This window comes from Cyclopterus lumpus, chromosome 15 (assembly GCF_009769545.1).
Source record: "Cyclopterus lumpus isolate fCycLum1 chromosome 15, fCycLum1.pri, whole genome shotgun sequence".
Lineage (NCBI taxonomy): Eukaryota > Metazoa > Chordata > Actinopteri > Perciformes > Cyclopteridae > Cyclopterus > Cyclopterus lumpus.
In genome coordinates this window covers 25,152,215-25,177,233 of record NC_046980.1, presented here as the reverse complement: position 1 = coordinate 25,177,233, position 25,019 = coordinate 25,152,215, and the positions used below count along the sequence as shown (strand labels likewise).

The 25,019-nt window shown below is 45.5% G+C and overlaps 1 protein-coding gene across 1 annotated transcript in view; it reads right to left on the bottom strand.

Moving 5' to 3' along the window:
- slc24a3 (solute carrier family 24 member 3) overlaps window positions 1–24,808 on the bottom strand; it is an 87,059-nt gene extending 62,251 nt beyond the window's left edge. Inside the window, 1 exon segment of the mRNA XM_034552108.1 lies at window positions 24,628–24,808. Coding sequence (XP_034407999.1) covers window positions 24,628–24,808 — 181 coding nt within the window.
- Between the last annotated feature and the right edge of the window lie 211 nt (window positions 24,809–25,019).

The following is a 25,019-nucleotide window of genomic DNA, read 5'->3' as shown; positions in this document are numbered from 1 at the left end:
ATGTGTATGAAAGGGAGTATACAGATTACTATCTATATATAATATAAATTGATATTTGTTCATTAAGTCATTTATAAGTGGTTAACAAAAAAACACAGTTAATGAAGTTAAAAGACAAATTCCCACGAACTCTGAGTCGTGACCGAAAGAACGAGGTCGCGGATACAAGGGGCCAAAATGTATTTCCTCTGTAGGGGGGCCGGGCTCAGCCTTAGAGATAGAGTAAGGAGATGAGTTTCCTCCTTAGGGCTCAGCCTTAGAGATAGAGTAAGGAGATGAGTTTCCTCTGTAGGACTCAGCCTTAGAGATAAGGTAAGGAGATGAGTTTCCTCTGTAGGGCTCAGCCTTAGAGATAGGGTAAGGAGATGAGTTTCCTCCTTAGGGCTCAGCCTTAGAGATAGAGTAAGGAGATGAGTTTCCTCTGTAGGGCTCAGCCTTAGAGATAGAGTAAGGAGATGAGTTTCCTCCTTAGGGCTCAGCCTTAGAGATAGAGTAAGGAGATGAGTTTCCTCCTTAGGGCTCAGCCTTAGAGATAGAGTAAGGAGATGAGTTTCCTCTGTAGGGCTCAGCCTTAGAGATAGAGTAAGGAGATGAGTTTCCTCTGTAGGACTCAGCCTTAGAGATAGAGTAAGGAGATGAGTTTCCTCCTTAGGGCTCAGCCTTAGAGATAGGGTAAGGAGATGAGTTTCCTCTGTAGGACTCAGCCTTAGAGATAGAGTAAGGAGATGAGTTTCTTCTGTAGGGGGGCCGAGCTCAGCCTTAGAGATAGAGTAAGGAGATGAGTTTCCTCTGTAGGGGGGCCGAGCTCAGCCTTAGAGATAGAGTAAGGAGATGAGTTTCCTCTGTAGGGCTCAGCCTTAGAGATAGGGTAAGGAGATGAGTTTCCTCTGTAGGACTCAGCCTTAGAGATAGAGTAAGGAGATGAGTTTCCTCTGTAGGACTCAGCCTTAGAGATAGAGTAAGGAGATGAGTTTCCTCTGTAGGGCTCAGCCTTAGAGATAGGGTAAGGAGATGAGTTTCCTCTGTAGGACTCAGCCTTAGAGATAGAGAAAGGAGATGAGTTTCCTCTGTAGGCCTCAGCCTTAGAGATAGGGTAAGGAGATGAGTTTCCTCTGTAGGGCTCAGCCTTAGAGATAGGGTATGGAGATGAGTTTCCTCTGTAGGGCTCAGCCTTAGAGATAGAGTAAGGAGATGAGGTCCTCTGTAGGGCGCAGTCTTAGAGATAGGGTAAGGAGATGAGTTTCCTCCTTAGGGCTCAGCCTTAGAGATAGGGTAAGGAGATGAGGTCCTCTGTAGGGCTCAGCCTTAGAGATAGTGTAAGGAGATGAGTTTCCTCTGTAGGGCTCAGCCTTAGAGATAGGGTAAGGAGATGATTTTCCTCTGTAGGGCTCAGCCTTAGAGATAGGGTAAGGAGATGAGTTTCCTCTGTAGGGCTCAGCCTTAGAGATAGAGTAAGGAGATGAGGTCCTCTGTAGGGCGCAGTCTTAGAGATAGGGTAAGGAGATGAGTTTCCTCCTTAGGGCTCAGCCTTAGAGATAGGGTAAGGAGATGAGTTTCCTCCTTAGGGCTCAGCCTTAGAGATAGGGTAAGGAGATGAGTTTCCTCTGTAGGGCTCAGCCTTAGAGATAGGGTAAGGAGATGAGTTTCCTCCTTAGGGCTCAGCCTTAGAGATAGGGTAAGGAGATGAGTTTCCTCCTTAGGGCTCAGCCTTAGAGATAGGGTAAGGAGATGAGTTTCCTCTGTAGGGCTCAGCCTTAGAGATAGGGTAAGGAGATGAGTTTCCTCTGTAGGGCTCAGCCTTAGAGATAGGGTAAGGAGATGAGTTTCCTCTGTAGGGCTCAGCCTTAGAGATAGGGTAAGGAGATGAGTTTCCTCTGTAGGGCTCAGCCTTAGAGATAGGGTAAGGAGATGAGTTTCCTCTGTAGGGCTCAGCCTTAGAGATAGGGTAAGGAGATGAGTTTCCTCTGTAGGACTCAGCCTTAGAGATAGGGTAAGGAGATGAGTTTCCTCTGTAGGGCTCAGCCTTAGAGATAGGGTAAGGAGATGAGTTTCCTCTGTAGGACTCAGCCTTAGAGATAGGGTAAGGAGATGAGTTTCCTCTGTAGGGCTCAGCCTTAGAGATAGGGTAAGGAGATGAGTTTCCTCTGTACGGCTCAGTCTTAGAGATAGGGTAAGGAGATGAGTTTCCTCTGTAGGGCTCAGTCTTCGAGATAGGGTATGGAGATGAGTTTCCTCTGTACGGCTCAGTCTTAGAGATAGGGTAAGGAGATGAGTTTCCTCTGTAGGGCTCAGCCTTAGAGATAGGGTAAGGAGATGAGTTTCCTCTGTACGGCTCAGTCTTAGAGATAGGGTAAGGAGATGAGTTTCCTCTGTAGGGCTCAGTCTTCGAGATAGGGTAAGGAGATGAGTTTCTTCTGTTGGGAAGAGGGAAGTCTGGGTCAGCCTGCTGGGCCTGCTGCCACCACAACCCGACCCCGGATAAGAGGAAGACAATGGATGGATGTTTTTGTCATTAGAACTTTCACACAGAGCACAATTTAAATGGCAAAAAATAACTGAGCTTTCACAAAAGCGAATAAAGACTTTAACTTTTGTTTGAGGTAAAGTATATACAACCCCACACTTTACACTATACAACAACACAGACTGTCTGTAGTCCGAACCCAGGCTTTAAACTGTATTACTTATTCTTTTCAACATCGACAAAGGCAGCCCATGCCAGATCCATTCCTTCCCGTCTTACCTTTTTAAACAATAAAAGCCAGAGACATATACTTTGCATCTGTGTGTAACAGAGGGAACTCAGCAGCACTTTGTGTTGATAAGAATCATTAGTGTTTGGTTTCTTGTGTGGTTTATTTATTAAGTCCGTGTGTGTAAAGGCCTACAAACAAAGATAACACAAGCTAACAGAGAAAATCATCAAAGGAAGAAAAAGGATAGAAATGAGGCCACATTACCACTCTAAAAGTGATGCTATTTTTGAGGAAAGTCCTGTTTCATATTTAGGAAAAATGACGGACATGTAAAAATGTTCACTTTATTTGTACTTTTCTGACCTTTCCGACAACTTGACTAAATCTACTCTTCCTTTCTGACCCAGGGCAGTTCTGTGTCTCTTTGGATGAGCAACTCATCTGGTATGCACGTCACATACAATAACCGACACAATATCACCATGATGTCACGGTGTCTGAATGTATTACAGAAGTGCCATGTTCCTTGTGTCAATCAAGCACATGCGATTTAACATCCAGGTCCAGAAGGACATTTCTTTACTGCACACATTCTCCTCCGCACTGCAACACAGACCAAATAATGTATGAGCTTCAGAGCAGCAACAAGGAAGTGTGTGTGTGTGTGTGTGTGTGTGTGTGTGTGTGTGTGTGTGTGTGTGTGTGTAAAACACATGCACTTAAACACACACATTTCAATGCAACTTGTCCAGCCAATGCAGAAACTGCTTCTGACAAAATAGTTATGTAATCAGGGTGTATTTGTCTAAATTGTAAAAAAATGGACTGGGGGGGAAGTGTGTACTTAGTGTGTATTCCACAGAAGGTTTGAGATGAGCAAATCACAAACATTATCTCAGTTGGACAGAGCTCAAGTCTCTAATAACATGGTTGTTTAGAGGTACTTTTAAGAATAAAATGTGTTATATAGGTGGCCAACTCTTTGCTGGATTTTCCTAAAAATCGACAGACTCTTAAATAATCCCTCTCTATCATCACTTATCACTAAGCAGTAGACTAATTGTTATATAGCTACGGCCTTAATGCTCTCTTGGCCTTTAACTGCAACATATTTGACATACATCTTTAAATTGGGCTTCATTGATGATTTGATACAGTGCTTTTTGTTTTATACAATATAAGAATCAGTTTGTTATTTCTGCTGTTGAATTGTCAGCACACATTGTGGTGACTTTTGCCTTTGTTAGGGTAATTCATTTGTAAAAACAGCAAACAACAAAAGGCCAAGCAGAGAAAACTCTGCAGCGATCAGAGAAATTTCCATTCAGAAAGATGTTTCCTGTTGGTCAAATAACTCTCCTGCCAGAGTATAGCAGTCGGACTGACCAAAAGTGAGCCAAACCTTTACTTGGCATCCACTTACTTCTTGTCTTGGACTGAGTGAAAACACATGCAGGTTGACTCTTCACGGAGCTGCACACCTCAATATAGTGGGGTCAAAGTGAGATATAGCTCAACATGATCTTACGACAATGTATATAATGACAGTGATCATCCAGCTTTTCCTTCGCCGAAGTTGGCCGTTTTTAGCGTTTTTAGCTCGTTTTTGGCACTTTTTGCCGTTATACATTTAACGTTATCTCCCACAAAAAAATTCAGAATCTTCTTTCCAGGATGATCAGAAGGCCTTGAGCATGATTATTCTGCAAAAAAACGGCGCTTTCACCCACTCTCACTTGTCGTTAAAATAATTCCAATAAAATCCGAAATATTTTTTCAGAAATAAAAATATTTCTGTGCTTTGTTATGCAAGAGACTGTTGCTTTAACTAAACCAATCTTTCCAAAAATAATCATGCATGATGCCACTCAAGCCCTGAACACATTTCCAAGAAGAAACATTCGAAATTGTCATTGGAACACCTACTAAAAAAATAAAATGACAAGTTTTAGACACTAATATTTTCTAGCTATACGAGTTACCATCAAGTTTTTTCAGCAAACTGGTAGCGCAGTGGGATAAACACCTGTCTTGAGTGTGGAAGTTGTCTGTTCAAATCCAGTCCAGGACAAGATTTTTCATCACTTTTTCTTTTTAGCTTTAATTTACATGACGTGGTCTAGACTTCACCTAGAGACACGTATCTGTTCACATTCTCAAAGCGCCCCTACTGGCCAAAACAAATAAGCCTAAAAATGCATCAGATTCACATGAAAATTACACAACATGGTCTACACTTCACGTAGAGACACATGGAGCATGTATCTGTTTACATTCTCAAAGCGCCCCCTACTGGCCAAAACAAATGCATCAGATTCACATGTCATTTACACAACATGGTCTACACTTCACGTAGAGACACATGGAGCATGTATCTGTTTACATTCTCAAAGCGCCCCCTACTGGCTCAACTGGACTTGCTCGAATCCGCCCCAAACTTGTCATGCTTGTTACAAGTCACGGCCTGAGGATATCGCCAAGCTTATTTTCACTCGCAGTCGACGCGCCACCTACTGGCGAAAGAATATCGGGGTTACGCGACAGACGGTAAAACGCATGACCGGCGGCCGCGGGTTGGCGTCCCGCCGGCGCCCCCAACCGGCACGGGTGAGCGAGGACCCATTCATTGCTGCTCGCAGCTTTAATTCGCTTCGCTTTTGGTGTGAACGCAGCATAAGTCTACACTGTTACGGAAGTTATATTTCAACCTGTCATTTTTTGAACTGCACTGACAAGAGTCACATTCAGGAAACTATTAACAACAAAACTAGTATGTTTTTGGCTGATTGTGAGTTTGAAACATTTCAACAGAAATACTACAAATACTACTACTACTACTACAAGGTACGTTAACCTCAGCATTTCTGTAGAAATGTTTGTCTGAATCTGTTTTATAATACAGCAGTAACCTACATTTCACTGCAGAATAATTCTCAGTTGTGAAGACTAATGCTGTCAGACTCGTGGCCTTGGGGAAAGAGCAGGTCTGTTCCCTTTGTAATGTCGAGGAAAGGACTGCTCTATATAGAAAGACAGAATGTAGAGGGGACGGCTTTGCCAAGCTTTGCCAACCAGTGGGACAGGAATCAACAGCTACAACAATTCCTTATTTCATTTGTGTAATATATGTTGTAAATATGCAGATGAAGAGGCCTTTAGTTCTGTTAACCAGCAAGTCACAATACCAGTAATGTGTCGTCAATACCACTAACAGTGATATTTCACGATTCTCAAAACCCAATTTAATATTATGGTAAAAAACAAAACACTTTGTGGTAGTTTTAGGGAGTTTAACAGGTCATGATTCCTTCTCTATTATCTACTTTGTGTTGCTGGGAAAACATTTCCTTCAATCAATCGTATTTATTCAAGTTTCTTGCCAAAAACTAAATATTACCTGACTGCATGGATGAATTGGACTTCATCGTGGTTATTTTGGTTTTACCGAATAGAGCATGAATGCGTCAAAATGAAACTCAATTCAACCTCCATTAACTTTAGCGCTTAGCTCTACTGGACTTTGATTCCCAATGGCTGCCAGCAGCTCATGTTGACTGGCTTTCCTACAGCTGATTTCAACATTTCAGCTGTGTTGTTTACAATGTGGAATTATCAGGGAAACGTTAGTGTGCAAACGTGATTTATTTGAGTTCCCGATGGTCGGCAGACTAGAAAAGCGTTCTATAAATGCAAGTCCATTTATTCAGTTCATTTCTGTTTATCTTTTGGTGTAACATTAGTACAACCATTTGAAAAGATTTACACAACATTTAAATTAATTTAGAAAGCTTCTCCACAATGAAGATGGTGAGTGCAACGTTAGCATGACCCAGAACTGGCCACAATAGAGGAAAAAGACCCAGGTTGAAAAACACCATTTGCTTTCAAAACTCACGTTACTGTTTTGCACGGCCTGTGTTTTGGAGCGTGAAGTCCAATCCCCCAAAAACCACAGGAAATGTAAACAATGGATGATAGTGCTAAGCCTTAAACTGAGCTTCTTGTCAATTGCGATTACCAACACATCGTATAACAAAGGGCCTAATAGAGGAAGAGGAGGAACAGGGGATTGGGACATGAAGTGATAAAGAAATAGAGAGGTAAAGACAACAGCAGGTCTACAGAATCTCATGGTCACACTCCTCCGGGATGGAGCGGTTTCTTCAACTCTTCCTCCTTTCATCTGTCTCTTTGGAGCCCAGAATACACATGGCGGGTGCTAAAATAGGCTTTGGGCTGGGTGATGAATTAGCAGGGGCGTATTGGGGGAGCGAGGGAGCAACAGACAGAGAGAAGATTACAGAGAGAGAGAAAGAAAATAGCTCTTAATGTCACAGCTAGATCTAATACAGTACATGGCCCACAGAGAAACGCAGTGACCCTTGCTTAAAATGTGTTCATCCATCACGACCAAGCTTTGACTGTTTATGAGTGTGTATGTGTGTGTGTGTGTGTGAGTGTTTGATTATGATTTGATTATGAACACGTGAGAAAAGACTCCCGAGGGTTAAAGGCAAAAAAGCTGTTATTAACGGATTGGGGACAACCAGGAGACAGGGACACGCACATAAAAGGTGAGGCTAATGTGTGGTGGGCTTCATATTCTCAGGTTACTGTGACCTGAATATTCTTGGACTGAATCAATATCAATATTTTCGTGAATTCTTGATGAGCATAAAGCTAATATTATGCAAGCAAGGTTAAAAGCCAATGACATTTTGTAGATTATATAAATAGATAATATAATAATAATATAATGTAAACAACAAGACAAGCTAGCTATCGCTATCATCAAAGGAGAAGCTCACTTCTTCCAGCTCATGTGTTACAGGCGTCACCGGATGGTGTTCACCGAGTCAGTGGTGTTCACCGGATGATGTTCACCGGATGATGTTCACCGAGTGGTGTTCACCGGATGATGTTCACCGGATGATGTTCACCGAGTGGTGTTCACCGGATGATGTTCACCGGATGATGTTCACCGGATGGTGTTCACCGAGTGATTGTTCACCGAGTGGTGTTCACCGAGTGGTGTTCACCGGATGATGTTCACCGGATGATGTTCACCGGATGATGTTCACCGAGTGATTGTTCACCGAGTCAGTGGTGTTCACCGAGTGGTGTTCACCGGATGATGTTCACCGGATGATGTTCACCGAGTGATTGTTCACCGAGTCAGTGGTGTTCACCGAGTGGTGTTCACCGGATGATGTTCACCGAGTGATGTTCACCGAGTGGTGTTCACCGGATGATGTTCACCGAGTGGTGTTCACCGGATGATGTTCACCGAGTGATGTTCACCAAGTGATGTTCACCGAGTGGTGTTCACCGGATGATGTTCACCGGATGATGTTCACAGAGTGGTGTTCACCGGATGATGTTCACCGGATGATGTTCACCGGATGGTGTTCACCGAGTCAGTGGTGTTCACCGGATGATGTTCACCGGATGATGTTCACCGGATGATGTTCACCGAGTGGTGTTCACCGGATGATGTTCACCGGATGATGTTCACCGGATGGTGTTCACCGAGTCAGTGATGTTCACCGGATGATGTTCACCGAGTGATGTTCACCGGATGATGTTCACCGGATGATGTTCACCGAGTGATTGTTCACCAAGTCAGTGGTGTTCACCGAGTGGTGTTCACCGGATGATGTTCACCGAGTGATGTTCACCGAGTGGTGTTCACCGAGTGGTGTTCACCGAGTGATGTTCACCGAGTGGTGTTCACCGGATGATGTTCACAGAGTCAGTGGTGTTCACCGGATGATGTTCACCGGATGATGTTCACCAAGTGATGTTCACCGAGTGGTGTTCACCGGATGATGTTCACAGAGTCAGTGGTGTTCACCGGATGATGTTCACCGGATGATGTTCACCAAGTGATGTTCACCGAGTGGTGTTCACCGGATGATGTTCACCGAGTGATGTTCACCGGATGATGTTCACAGAGTCAGTGGTGTTCACCGGATGATGTTCACCGGATGATGTTCACCAAGTGATGTTCACCGAGTGGTGTTCACCGGATGATGTTCACCGAGTGATGTTCACCGGATGATGTTCACAGAGTCAGTGGTGTTCACCGGAAAAAGCCCTGAAGGACTAACGTTGTAGTTATTGTTCTGAATACAATTAAATTTCTTTCCCATTTAATGAAGCCGACGGATGAATTTATAATGGACATATATAATATATAACAGGCTTTTTCACTGGAACTACTTAGTAGGAATCCATTATCAGAAATGTATGGATTGCCCTGCTGCCAATCAGAATTGAGTATCCAGACCATGGTAGAACTACAAAATACTGCAGTATTTCCCACCAGGCACCCCAAACATATATTTTCTTTATACCAAAAGTTTAAATTTCTGCACCGATGTGCGTCCATGAATGCGGTTAATTCACTAACTATGAACTAACTATAACTATATACTTCACACCCACCAGAAACTAATTGACACACCAGGAGACACCCCAGACCTCCAGGGCATTCACCGTGTTGGTGATCCAGTCTCAACTGAGGAATATGAATCCCCATATCCAGCATACTATATCTAGATGACATTAGTGAGATCCGGCTGGTGCTGGATGAGCCAAGTGGCCACTTCATTATCAGCTCAACACCAGAATGTTCTTTTCGATGTTCTCCGAGTGCACACACTCGTCACCCCTCTTTCTCTCTCACGCAACATTCATTTACAAACACAATTCTGAACTCAGCGTGACATTATTCTGACTGTGCTTGTTCAATAATTTCCTCATTCTCTGATTTGACATAATCTCCCAGCAGACGGGTAGAGCCGCCTCACCCAAACAGCTCTGCGGCGTTGTAATCCAGAGTAATTATTCATCTCCGGGTTTGAATTAAACATAAGGCCCAACATGGAATCAACAGGGGCCCGAGAAGTGTGTGAAAACCTGTGTTTGTATATAAAGTGCTGAGAGTTTTAGCTCACTTGGAACTGTGATTGAAGAATAGCTCTGTTACATTTGATGATTAAAAAGCCCACAAAGTAAAATTAATTTAAATGCTAATTAGCTTGAATCTTGTGTTTCCAGAGAAATCCAGTTGGAAGACGAGGAATCTGTCTGCACGTGTTGTCCAGAACAGAACCGTTACACTATGCGGGTGTATAGCTGGGAACGAGGTCGGATGTGGACACGAGACATATCCGACATTAATAAACTACGAATACACAGGCGGTAGCGCTCTATGCAGCGGCTCGGTTCACTTGACTCGATATAAGAAGTGTTTCTCAGCACTCGGGTTGCTGTGTTTTTATTTCGGAAAGTTTTGTAGTTAAATGTAAAGTAGTGAGATTGAAGAGTATTTTCACCTTTTTGAGGTTTTAACCACAGGCTGTATATAAGAAGTGGACGTAGTAGTGGAGACAGCGACTTGTCAATTCCAAGTTAGCCCACCTTAAAACAGAGCATGCTTTAGGGCGGGCTTACTGTGATTGACAGGTCGCTGTAACGTACAGTTAAATAGACGGATATTTACTTTTGAAGAATTAGGTGGAGCTTAAAGGAGAGTAAATATTGGACTCCCCGTTCATCAATGTTGCTGTCTGTCGGACATATAGCAAACTTTACGAGATGATATAATGCAAATGTTGTAATTAATGCCACAGAAGTGGGAGCTGCACTTTCATAAGTCCAAAGCCGTCCAAAGCCATGTCCAGTGTTCTAGTGTTTGGAGGCCTCCTGCCGTGATTATGCCTGGTATTCAAGGACAAAAGGCATTGGCCTGTCCCCCACTCACTCTTACAATGGGAGAATAGAAGCTTTTGAGTAACTCGCACCTGCAGCTGATTGGTCCTCTGAAGGTACATTGCTAAAGCAGGGCTGGAAAAGTACTGACATTTTACTGAACCTAACAAAGGCACTTTACAGGCTTGCATGACCCTGCAGACCTCCCCCAAAAAGAGTGTCCTTTTTTTTAAACTCAGTGGAAAATAGGGGAATCTGTCAAACGGGACAGACCGTCCTCAGTTTGGAGGGTCTGTTATGATCTTGAGACATGGAAACACACATTTTGTGTGTGTGACAATGGCCCCTTCCCCACTTCCTACCCCCGTCTATTCGCCGGAATAGTTCAGACCACGCCCACAACTAACAAACTGATAGGTTTGATGACTGCTTTGGGTAAATAATTGTTTACAATGTCAGTTTTTGTTCCAATATCGTGAAGCCCAAAATGCATCTCTCATTAAAGCTGGTGATGGTATCTATCTCTTTAAAGCTGGTGATGGTATCTATCTCTTTAAAGCTGGTGATGGTATCTATCTCTTTAAAGCTGGTGATGGTACCTATCTCTTTAAAGCTGGTGATGGTACCTATCTCTTTAAAGATGGTGATGGTACCTATCTCTTTAAAGCTGGTGATGGTACCTATCTCTTTAAAGCTGGTGATGGTACCTATCTCTTTAAAGATGGTGATGGTACCTATCTCTTTAAAGCTGGTGATGGTACCTATCTCTTTAAAGCTGGTGATGGTACCTATCTCTTTAAAGCTGGTGATGGTACCTATCTCTTTAAAGCTGGTGATGGTACCTATCTCTTTAAAGATGGTGATGGTACCTATCTCTTTAAAGCTGGTGATGGTACCTATCTCTTTAAAGCTGGTGATGGTAGCTATCTCTTTAAAGCTGGTGATGGTACCTATCTCATTAAAGCTGGTGATGGTACCTATCTCATTAAAGCTGGTGATGGTACCTATCTCTTTAAAGCTGGTGATGGTACCTATCTCTTTAAAGCTGGTGATGGTACCTATCTCATTAAAGCTGGTGATGGTATCTATCTCTTTAAAGCTGGTGATGGTACCTATCTCATTAAAGCTGGTGATGGTATCTATCTCTTTAAAGCTGGTGATGGTAGCTATCTCTTTAAAGCTGGAGTCGGCAACATTGGTCAAACCAGCAAGAGTGTGATAGATTTTGAAAGTATATCCAACCCTAAAAACTCAGCCCAGTGTTGCCAACGCGTTTCCAATGAAAGTAGTAAGCACCATTCCATTCCACTCCATGGACAGGTGTCCAGTTTATCTCATGGCACACACACCTACGGGCAATTTATAGTCCAGTTAACCTAAGATGCATGTCTTTGGACTGTGGGAGGAAGTCAGAGAACCCGGAGGGAACCCACGCGGAGAACAAGGACTGCCCGCGATCGAGGATCGAACCAGGGCCCCTCTTGCTGTGATTGGACAGTGCTAGCCACGACATTAACTATCACATAATTTATGCTTTTCTCCGATCACTAATAATGTTACACTGTGAACAACAAAATTGACGGGAGGAGAATAAAGGTTCGGTTCAGTATGATGCCTCTGTTCAGTGACAATGAGAATTGGGCGAAGGTAAATTATAATTATTAGTTATCATGATGTGTTTACATGTAATCCTGTAAAATGTAGTGTTGGTGATCAGCTTGAAAAAAACGTTGTTTGAAGGAGATGATTTCATAGCAGCATAAAAAGATATTGGAGATGAATTATGAGTTGTTTACACTGACCTCTAAGTAGATTCTAGTAGCTCATTAAAACAACTAATGAAATAATTGTTTTAATCCATAAAAATAAAATAATTGATTTCCTTATCTTAATTGTGTGTTTTTTTTTAAAACAAACACTATAAATAACAATACCAATTAAGTCTATGTGTTAAAGCTGCATTCTCTCTCCTGACCACCAGGGGGCGACTCCTCTGGTTGTATAGAAGTCTATGCTTCATGTGTTAAAGCTGCATTCTCTCTACTGACCACCAGGGGGCGACTCCTCTGGTTGTATAGAAGTCTATGCTTCATGTGTTAAAGCTGTATTCTCTCTCCTGACCACCAGGGGCGACTCCTCTGGTTGTATAGAAGTCTATGCTTCATGTGTTAAAGCTGCATTCTCTCTCCTGACCACCAGGGGGCGACTCCTCTGGTTGTATAGAAGTCTATGCTTCATGTGTTAAAGCTGCATTCTCTCTCCTGACCACCAGGGGGCGACTCCTCTGGTTGTATAGAAGTCTATGCTTCATGTGTTAAAGCTGCATTCTCTCTCCTGACCACCAGGGGGCGACTCCTCTGGTTGTATAGAAGTCTATGCTTCATGTGTTAAAGCTGCATTCTCTCTCCTGACCACCAGGGGGCAACTCCTCTGGCTTCATGTGTTCTATTTAATTATTCCCTCAGTAAACATTGTAAACATGAGTTAATGGTTTCAAGTCTTCTTCAATACGGCATGATGTTCATTCAGCAACTGATGGTCCATGTACCATAGAACATAGACCATAATAGACCATAAAGCAGGGTGTGCTTCATGGCATGGCGACCATGTGATTGACGGGTCACTTCTGTTCACCGGTTGCTAAAAGACAAGATGCCGATGGCCAGAATCCAAGATGGCGACTTGCAGCTTCCGAACCGCAGTCCACAAACGTCAAGGGGAACTATGTCCATTTCTTAGATACAGTCTATGGTCGAAAAAAAAGTGACACACGTGATTGGTTAATGTCACCATTAGCAAGAGAAACAGGCAAGAGTGAGAAGAGAGGGGAAAAAGGACAGCGTGAAAGAGAGAGGGAGAGAAATCCATATAATGTAATCCCTGATGAACACCAGCAGGAAGGAAGGAAAGGAAACAAGGAAAGGAAGGAAGGAAGGAAGCCAGCAAAGGAGGCAATGAAGGGAGGAAGAAAGGAACATTTCCAGCTGCCGTGCGCTCTTCATTTCAAAAGCAGCAGCAGAGAAACTTGAGGCTGAGTGTGTGTGCGTTTGGATGACCTTCATGGGCATCTTTTTTTAGTGGTGAAGGTCGTCTCATCCACGCTCCGCACAGTCACACAGGTTAATCTGCCCGTATCTGACATGTTTGCACATTACACGGTTCACACAGAGTATTTTTCATACTTCGAATACGTTTAACCTGATTTGATTTGACTCAAGGTTTTATGGAAAAATTCCAAAGCGCCACTGGTCAATATTATCACACATATCTCAAGTTTCCCTTTGGCTCCACAGAGCGGTTTAGCATCTTTAAAAGGAAATTATTAAACATTCTGACAATTACCATAGCAGCAAATAACTACTGTCTCTGTAAAGATATCGTGGAGTAATGTCTGTGTGTATTGTTATCACAGCCACCGGTCGCCGGTGACAGGCAATAGAAATGCCCTTTTAAGTTGGTCTTTTTGGTATTACCACCCACAACTTAACTATTTTTATTTAGTCTTCCCACTCTAATCAACCTCTGTAACAAAAGCAACAGCAGTCTGTAACAATAGTGACAGCCATTTTCTTACTAATACATAGCCCTTAAAGTAAATGGAAAATATAAAACAACAGTAAAATAATGGTAGATCTGTTAGATAACGTTATGTAATTCAATGTGGCTATGCGAAGCAGCCAGGCTCATAGAGCTTCAGAGTTACTATTTTGGTGATTTGATCTTTTTTTTTTACAGAGTTTTAAATAGTTTTGTAGAAAATCCACTCCCAGTGTTAAGATCTCGTCTACCCTTCACCCTGGTTTCTCCCGCTCTCTTAATTTCTCTTTCTCTCTCTTCTGTCTTGACTTTTTCCCTCTCTCTCATTTCTTGGATTGTGATTCATATCTTTGATTATTTAGATGATAGAGTTTTACTTCCATCTTTTACTGTTATACATTTCCATTACAAGGATTGTCAGCAATTCAGGTCAATGTTTTTGTGCTTCAACACTTATCTAAACCCAAAAACACATTTAAGGACACGTAAACGTTCACAAAAGCCTTGAGCCTCTCCTAATGTCCACACTTTTGTGATTAGAGTTATGGATGTGACATTCCACATTTTGACAGGTTCTTTTTCATGAAATACCAGCTTAGTCAGACACACAGCTGCTTCAAATGAGCTAATCAGGGCAGCTTAACCAACACATGCCCTCTCACCATGGCTACCAGTGATACATCACATTACATTATTACATGACATGTCATTTAGCTGACACTTTTATCCAAAGCGACTTACAATAAGTGCCTTAAACCATGAGTCCAAACTCAGAACAAGAATCGAGAAAGTACAATTTCTTCAATAAAGTTAAACTACAAAGTGCTATCAGTAAGAGACATTTAAGTGCTACTAAAGTGCTACTACAGCTCTACCTTCCCTATTCAAGGTATAGTCACTAAGATGTGTTTTTAGTTTGTAGAGACTTCCTGTCCTGATGTCAATGGGGAGCTCGTTCCACCAATGAGGAGCCAGCACAGCAAACAGTCGTGATTTTGTTGAGTGTTTAGCTCGAAGTGAAGGAGCTACAAGCTGATTGGCCGAAGTCGAGCGAAGTGAACAAGCTGGGGTGTGAGGTTAGACCATGTCCTGGTGTGAGGTTAGACCATGTCCTGGGTGTGAGGTTAGACCATGTCCTGGGTGTGAGGTTAGACCATGTCCTGGGTGTGAGGTTAGACCATGTCCTGGATGTGAGGTTAGACCATGTCCTGGATGTGAGGTTAGACCATGTCCTGGGTGTAAGGTTAGACCATGTCCTGGGTGTGAGGTTAGACCATGTCCTGGGTGTGAGGTTAGACCATGTCCTGGGTGTGAGGTTAGACCATGTCCTGGATGTGAGGTTAGACCATGTCCTGGGTGTAAGGTTAGACCATGTCCTGGGTGTGAGGTTAGACCATGTCCTGGGTGTGAGGTTAGACCATGTCCTGGATGTGAAGTTAGACCATGTCCTGGGTGTGAGGTTAGACCATGTCCTGGGTGTGAGGTTAGACCATGTCCTGGGTGTGAGGTTAGACCATGTCCTGGATGTGAGGTTTGATGCTAACACTAGCATTGACGCTACAAACATGGATATTTCACATAGTATCATATAGCACTAAAACACAGGCAGTCACAGAACGAGCGTTGAATGTTGATATCCAGGATTGTACGGTTAAAAAAGAAAATAAAGTCTAAAACCTGGCGGCAACATGTCCTGACCTATACGGTGTCTCTACATCATTCTTCTGCATTCCAAATATGGTAACTTCCATTCATTGGTTGCAAAAAATATATATGGCGACGGGAGTAATCCAAGATGGTGGCGGAGAAATTGGCAAATTTGAGGCTTCAAAACAGCAGTTTACAAACCAACGGTTGAAGTCACCATGACTACCTCCACTTCTTCTATACTGTCTAAAACACACACTTATTTCACTTAGTTGGAGCTGCATTAAGTGTGTTTAGGCACACAGTAGGTTACCATAGAAGCAGATAAATAAGTTAACAAACCAGGCGAAGCTGCACTCTGCGAACAGGCTTTTGAAGACTGTGTGAGCGAAGAGTGGAGAAATGGAGGAAGAGCCGCTACGATGCGGAGCAAGGGTTACAAGCTACATGGGGGGGGTAATGATGGCTGAGTGCCACCACGATGGAGGGAGAGAGGGACAAGATGAGAGCAGAGCGACTGCTGTAGATGGAGGGAGGGATGATTGAGGGAGTAGGATGGATATGGGGGGGTTGTTTGTGTGAGGAGTGTTGCTCTCTGTGATCACGCAGGCTGACCCAGATGCAGCTGAATCAGACACAGCCCTGTGTCTGGAAGTGCACGTGCATTAGTGTGTGTGTGTGTGTGTGTGTGTGTGTGTGCGTGTGTGTGTGTGTGTGTGCGTGTGTGTGTGTTATGAGAGCTAAAGAGCTGGAGGTAGAGAGACGAAGAGCGACAGAGGGTTCCAGGCAGATGTCTTTCTGTTGTTCTTTTAGGGTCACAAGCCCAAAAAGCCTCAAAGTAAAAGGTGCATTGGGCTTGGAATGGAACCAAAATACTCTTAGCTACTATCTTTGCACAGTATACTGAACCTAGAAAGGTATTGCAACACTCCTGCCATTGCACTATACCCCATTTTCTGTGTGGGATATTGAATGACAATGTGACAAAACAAATGCAAAAAAAGCAAAAATATGGCACTAAAGTAGGGAAAACAAATATCGCAATATTTTATACCACGAAATACATATTGCAACAATATCGTAGGGGACGTAGTGGGTAAAGGAAAACAGTAGAACAGCTAGAGCAGTCTGGTAAAATGACATAACCTTACTGTAATGCAGCTTTTCAAATGAGTGCCTGGCATGATATTACAGATCAAAAAACTTCTATCACAATATGGATACAATGTCAATGTATCTGGCAGCCTGACACTAAAGTACTGCCTATACTTATGAAGGGAGTCAAATAATAACACGGAGTCTGCACCAAGACCGCAAACTCCTTATTGCTCCCACCAGCGGTGTTCCCACTACCTTTCAGAATAAAAGCCCTGGAAGCATTCAGAGGTCAAACGCTAACATGAAGCTATATACAAACTACACCATGGTTGCATGATTTGACGTCACCACCGCTAAGCTAAAAGCAGACTAGAGCTCTAGTGATCCTGTTAGCAGCCTGTTTTTGAAGACATATTCATATTCAATATTCACTTAAGTGTGTGTTAAACCACAGACTTTATTTCAGGCATCTAGCCAGACATGAGGGAACCTGTGTTCCCTCATGTCTGGCTTTTAGGACTCATTCCTGCATCACTTTATACATCAACAATCTAGCTGTTTGCTGGAAAGACTGAGTGTCTCTTCCGGAATATATAATAACCAGTATATATACAGTAACTGTTCTGCTGTACTGTAAAAACAACTGTACTAATGTACTGTATATACAACTGTACTGCTGTACTGTAAAAACAACTGTACTGCTGTACTGTGTATGTATATATATATATATATATATATATATATATATATATATATATAAAACAGTACTGCCAAACTTTTACTATACATTCATACATATATATATATATATATATATATATATATATATGTATATATAAATACAACTCTGTTTATTATTGTATTTGCGGACACATGGGAAGAGGGAAATGCAACTTTAAACTTCCAGAAATAAAAACGATTAACCACATATTGTAATTGACATCTTCAAAAAGTTGAAAAAAGACACGTATTCTTATCACTTTCCGTTAACATCCTTAACTGTTAGCACACACCCATGGGACCCTGCCGCCTGAGCTGTCATATCATATCCGTCATAGATACATATGCATGCATCATACACCGTGAATATTCTTTTTGTTATTAAAGGCTTCATTAATCTCTGTCGGCACACTCTCCTTTTGAACCAGCTCATTAGCGAAGCTGTCGATCAGGCATTAAAAAGGGAGGAGCAGCAGTCCATTTAGTAGGAAACGTCACAATCTGCCCACTGGCAACAGGAACAGAAGATGAAGAAGGCGAGTGAAGACAGAAGCTCTTAAGAGTCCACCCACGGGACCCATACGTCCACATGGACTTCACGTCTGATGGCTGCCTGGTCAGTTGGTTGAGCTGATGGTGCTTTTACCTGGTTGCTTTCCCCATGAAATACTAATAAATACCTATTAATAAATTAATAGAAAAATGGGACTTTTATTTTGAATGGCATGCATTCAAGAGGGTAATGGTACACATGTTTTTGCTACACTACCTGAAGTGTTGGTGATATATTTATATGGAAGTAAACATGTTTGAATGTAGGATTCATTTCACTGTCCTAAAAGAGGGAATCTTTATATATTTAGCAATGGTTTTATTGTTTTTATTGGGTACGTTGAAGCTAATTTGTAGTTTATCTTCAGCCTCTGTGTGTGTGAGAGTCTATCTAGAAGACGCATTTTAATTACAGAGGCCTTTGAATGTTTGTTTGCAGTGATAAGTGCCTTTCATTGTTTTACAAAAGGGTTGACCCCCGGCCTTCCAACAAGGAAAGCAATCATACCACATCCGCACAGGGTTGTACAGTTCCAACGCTATTGGATCGGTAGGGTTCCTATGGATCGGTAGGGTTCCTATGGATCGGTAGGGTTCCTATATGGATCGGTAGGGTTCCTATGGATCGGTAGGGTTCCTATATGGATCGGTAGGGTTCCTATGGATCGGTAGGGTTCCTATGGATCGGTAGGGTTCCTATATGGATCGGTAGGGTTCCTATGGATCGGTAGGGTTCCTATATGGATCGGTAGGGTTCCTATGGATCGGTAGGGTTCCTATGGATCGGTAGGGTTCCTATATGGATCAGTAGGGTTCCTATATGGATCGGTAGGGTTCCTATATGGATCGGTAGGGTTCCTATACGACCTACCGATTGAAATACTTTGTTTACACTAGCCTATCGTTTATATAGCTACAGTAGCTAGCTCGCCATCAACCTTTTAATGGAGAAATGCCAAAAGGTAAGCGGTCAAAAGTGTAGCTGTAATTTGCAAAATGCTACAAAATAATTGCGTGTAAAGGGGGGAACACGTCAAATGTAATGAAACATCTGGCAACCCATAACAGCCACTTGAAAGCGGAGGCACGGTGTTGGACAGTGAGCCCGTGTCGAGCACATCAGAGGCAGTCTGGGAGCTCCCTGGCACCGGCAATGGGGAGACCGGTCCCCCCGAAAACGTGGAGACCGATGATGACATCAGCAGCCTTAACTCAGGTTAGTACCGTAACGCCTTGCATTTATAAAAGTAAGGCTAATAACAAGAAATGATCAATTAGGCATTATAACCATGTTTATGCTAGCTAGCTAGCCTACCGTAGCTAGCTAGCTACTAGCAAACGGCTACCTGCAAGTCAGTGTAATGTTAATGAAACTAGCGATGGCATGTGCAGTGATGCTTCTTTAACATTATTTATGTTTATATTTGTGGCTGTGCAGCTTCAACAGTGACCACATTCACCTCGGTAAAGAAGGCTCATTTAACACAAGACCAGGTGGAGGAACTCCACCGGTCTGTGACCACATGTGTCCATGGTTCAGGTTTAAAAACAAAAGTGATGTGAAAACAATATTTGTATAAGATCTGTTCCATTAATACAATTCGTCAAAAAGACTAATACATATCCTCCAATGTATTGTATTTATTCAAATTAATGCATTTCTTTTGAAGCATGTTTGTCTAAACACTACTTTTATGTATTTTTTGTGCCAAGCAGTCAGCCCTAGAGAAGCTGTTGGAGGAAGAGGACCGAGAGCTTCTTCATGACCACTAAAGGCAGAGCCTCTCCATCCCTGAACATGTCCAGAAAGGGATTGAAATCGCCAAAAGTCTGCCTTCAATCCCATCAGGACCAGACCCTGCAGCCTGGTGGTGGATGAAGCGTATTGTCTGCACCTTCAGACCCATACCTGTGTGTCCAGGCCTCATCGACCCCATCTGAGAGGGTCTTCTCCTGTGCAGGACATGCAGTCAGTCAGGATATGCTCATATTTCTGCAAACGTATGAAACTGTATACAGAGTGTGTGTTTTGTATTACTTTATCTTTATTTAAGTATACTGTAAACTGTTGTTATTGTTTATAGTTTGAAGCTGTAGTTTAAAGCCACGGATTTTGTATTATTTATAGTATACTTTTAAACAGTTAATATATTGTTCAGGTTGAAGAAAGAAATGTGCTTTGGCAATAAATAAAAAAAGGCTTTTTTTAATGTCGTCACTCGTTGTTTTGTGTGTGTTTTTATTTTTTAAGTACTTATAAATTGGCCAATATGCAACTACTGATATTTGTATCTGAAAAAGAGAACATCAGAGAATCTCTAGACCCACTAAACGAAAACATATCCTTTCATTTCGTTTGACATTTCTTGGAGGTGTTCTGTCCTCCCTCACTACCTCCACACCTCCTTCCATCACGCTTTCCTCTCTTCCTCTTGCCCCCACTCCGTCTGTCCTCTGCTAGCGTGCAGAAGAGCACCTTCCAGAGCTTTATATTATGTAATGAGATCATCTGGAGACTAATGCTGTACATATACGCGAATAGCCATTAGTGGCATCTCTGGAGCATGCCCATTTGTCTGGCTGGTGGTGCACATGTCTTTAGGCTTGGTCACAGATGGAGGGTCTTTGGGGTGTTACTAAAACCTCCAGATATCAACATGTGTTTGCTCATATGGGGTACTCCTCCACCCGATAGTGCTTTTGTCCTGGATCTGGCTTTTAGCTTGTGTTTTCAAGAAGTGAGACGTAGATATACGTATGGATAAGCTCTGAGGGATGGCCGTGGAAGTAAGGACAGATGGACGACAATGGACCGTGAGGAGAAGGCTGTGCAGGGCCATTAGGGGGCAGGGGGGTAACAAAGACATGAGGGAGTAGACACGTGTGTGTGTGTGTGTGTGTGTGTCGGACAGTACTGATGGGTCCGTAATCCAAGACAGCGACGGCAAATCGCTGAACTCGAGGCTTCAAAGCGGCAGTTTACAAACCAACAGGTGACGACGTCACCATGACTACGGCCACCACTTTGTATATACAGACTGTGGGGCGATGGTGGTTTTACTAGGAGGGTTGTTAAAGCTGGGAGAGGCAATTTTGGAGAAACCAGTCAGTAAGCTAGATTTTAAAAGTATTCAATCAGAAAAATCCCATTTAAAATAATTGACAGATAGCTTTGACTAAAGAAATCTTAACGTACGGTCCACTCACTAGATCTCCCTGAAGCATATGTAGTTGTCCTTGACTGTTGTCATCCAAACAACTTTCCATCTGCCACGAGTTCAATGAAAACGTGAAAGTGAAAACGTTCATGAAGTTCTACGCATTAGTTTGAAAGGAATGCAACTCAAGGCCCCGGACCCAAATTGTCACCATAGTTGCTCCATGAACTCGTCCACTGATCCACTTCAGTACTACGCTTCCTGGTAGTTCTCTTGGTTGTGTACGGTCATCTTCCTCACAGCTGCTCATGCACTATCCCACGTGCACGGCTCTACCGATGGACCTCACAAGGAACACAGAGTCACAAAGCTTGAGAGCCGCCGCTGGGAGCGTCAGAGGAAATCATCCAAATTCTGGTCCCCGAAGTGTGTTTTGAAGCGTCTGTGCCTGTTGACCACACTGGGCTGGACGTGACCCCACTGGGCTGGACGTGACCCCACTGGGCTGGGCGTGACCCCACTGGGCTGGGCGTGACCACACTGGGCTGGGGGTGACCACACTGTTCTGGGCTGGGCGTGACCACACTGGGCGTGACCCCACTGGGCTGGGTGTGACCCCACTGGGCTGGGCGTGACCCCACTGGGCTGGGCGTGACCCCACTGGGCTGGGCGTGACCACACTGTTCTGGGCTGGGCGTGACCCCACTGGGCTGGGCGTGACCCCACTGGGCTGGGTGTGACCCCACTGGGCTGGGTGTGACCCCACTGGGCTGGGCGTGACCACACTGGGCTGGGCGTGACCACACTGTTCTGGGCTGGGCGTGACCACACTGGGCGTGACCCCACTGGGCTGGGCGTGACCCCACTGGGCTGGGTGTGACCCCACTGGGCTGGGCGTGACCCCACTGGGCTGGGCGTGACCACACTGTTCTGGGCTGGGCGTGACCACACTGGGCGTGACCCCACTGGGCTGGGCGTGACCACACTGTTCTGGGCTGGGCGTGACCCCACTGGGCTGGGCGTGACCGCACTGGGCTGGGCGTGACCACACTGTTCTGGACTGGGCGTGACCACACTCGGCTGGGCGTGACCACACTGTTCTGGGCTGGGTGTGACCCCACTGGGCTGGGCGTGACCCCACTGGGCTGGGCGTGACCACACTGGGCTGGGGGTGACCACACTGTTCTGGGCTGGGCGTGACCACACTGGGCGTGACCCCACTGGGCTGGGTGTGACCCCACTGGGCTGGGCGTGACCCCACTGGGCTGGGCGTGACCCCACTGGGCTGGGCGTGACCACACTGTTCTGGGCTGGGCGTGACCCCACTGGGCTGGGCGTGACCCCACTGGGCTGGGTGTGACCCCACTGGGCTGGGCGTGACCACACTGGGCTGGGCGTGACCACACTGTTCTGGGCTGGGCGTGACCACACTGGGCGTGACCCCACTGGGCTGGGTGTGACCCCACTGGGCTGGGCGTGACCCCACTGGGCTGGGCGTGACCACACTGTTCTGGGCTGGGCGTGACCACACTGGGCGTGACCCCACTGGGCTGGGCGTGACCACACTGTTCTGGGCTGGGCGTGACCCCACTGGGCTGGGCGTGACCGCACTGGGCTGGGCGTGACCACACTGTTCTGGACTGGGCGTGACCACACTCGGCTGGGCGTGACCACACTGTTCTGGGCTGGGTGTGACCCCACTGGGCTGGGCGTGACCCCACTGGGCTGGGCGTGACCACACTGGGCTGGGCGTGACCCCACTGGGCTGGGCGTGACCACACTGTTCTGGGCTGGGTGTGACCCCACTGGACTGGGCGTGACCCCACTGGGCTGGGCATGACCACACTGGGCTGGGCGTGACCACACTGTTCTGGGCTGGGCGTGACCACACTGGGCGTGACCCCACTGGACTGGGTGTGACCACACTGTTCTGGGCTGGGCGTGACCACACTGGGCGTGACCCCACTGGGCTGGGCGTGACCACACTGGGCGTGACCACACTGGGCGTGACCCCACTGGGCTGGGCGTGACCACACTGTTCTGGGCTGGGCGTGACCACACTGGGCGTGACCCCACTGGGCTGGGCGTGACCACACTGTTCTGGGCTGGGTGTGACCCCACTGGGCTGGGCGTGACCCCACTGGGCTGGGCTGGGCGTGACCACACTGGGCTGGGCCTGACTCCACTGGGCTGGGCGTGACCACACTGTTCTGGGCTGGGCCTGACTCCACTGGGCTGGGCGTGACCACACTGTTCTGGGCTGGGTGTGACCCCACTGGGCTGGACGTGACCCCACTGGGCTGGGCGTGACCACACTGGGCTGGGCGTGACCACACTGGGCTGGGCGTGACCACACTGGGCTGGGCGTGACCCCACTGAGCTGGGCGTGACCACACTGTTCTGGGCGTGACCACACTGGGCTGGGCGTGACCACACTGGGCTGGGCGTGACCACACTGGGCGTGACCCCACTGGGCTGGGCGTGACCCCACTGGGCTGGACGTGACTCCACTGAGCTGGGCGTGACCACACTGGGCTGGGCGTGACCACACTGGGCTGGGCGTGACCACACTGGGCGTGACCCCACTGGGCTGGGCGTGACCCCACTGGGCTGGTGGAAAGGGACTGGGGGGTGTTCAGGAACACTAGCGAGGAACTGACATGGGCCACGGACACTAAAACACTGCTCACAACACCGAGATCTTCAAAAGCCAATAGACACTATTGGACCCTTAGAAAACTGACGCCACAGCCCACCGATTACAACCGGAAACAACAACAACAACAACAACAACAACCGGCGATAAGCTTGTACGGCCTAAAGGCCACTTCAGGTACAAGAACTCTGCCCTTACACTCGTCACTTAGTCAACGTCCCCAGTCACACCTCGCATCCAGCTCACATGGTGTTTCTGTTGAGTAATTCAAGCAGCACAGTCACGGCTACCATTTCAGTGGATTATTGGTTACAGATGCTGAGCTACGAGAAGGCATGTTGTTGTTTCTTCACCCTTAATAGTGGCTGTGGATGTGTGCACTGACACACACACACACACACACACACACACACTAAATGTAATCTGATGTATACATCTGCACTGATCCTAATGGGATCCATTTAGTGCTATTATTGACTTCCATTCCCATTTGTTTGCATGCCTTGTTGTTGCATGTAGGTGTCTGTGTTGGTCCTCGTGGATCTCCCTGAACTCGGATCAGTAGATTCAATTCCTTTGCGATATTATTCCACACGTCCGTTCCATTGTCTCAACCGGCTTTTCCTGTGTCCGCTCACAGCAGAGGAAAGTTGTTGTTTTACGTATGTAAAATGTGACAAATTAGCACAATTAACAATTGCAAACTAAAAACAAGAGCGCACTCCTCAGCCATGACATGCACTGTACGTTTCTCTAACTGCCTGATGTTCCCACAAACGTCCCATGAACGCTGTTCTTCTTCATAATAAATTAAATTATGTAATTGAAGGTAAAAAGTGGCCGTCACCTGCTTTCTGTGCCACAGCCTTGAGCCCCACCACGAGCCCCAGCAGCACCCCCGCAAAGCACATCTGGAAGGCGAACGACTCCTTTCGCTTCCTCCGCCTGGCGTTGCTCCTCCGTCGGCTCAGCATCACTCCTCCTCCGGCGGCCGTCTCCGGCATCTCTTCGAACACCACGCGGGACATGGCGCTCTTCTCTCGGCGAGCGTGTCTGCGGAACCCCCCCGTCCCCCGTGCCCCCTCCCGGCGGTGGGCGCAAAGGTCGGAGAAGCGAGGACGGAGAGAGACGCTGCTCGGGCACTGGAGCTCCTCGACGAGAGATCGCGAGTGGCGTGTCCGCGGACTCGTGAAGCCGCTCGCAGTGTAACAGGCTGCAGACTTCCGGTCAAACGTTTCA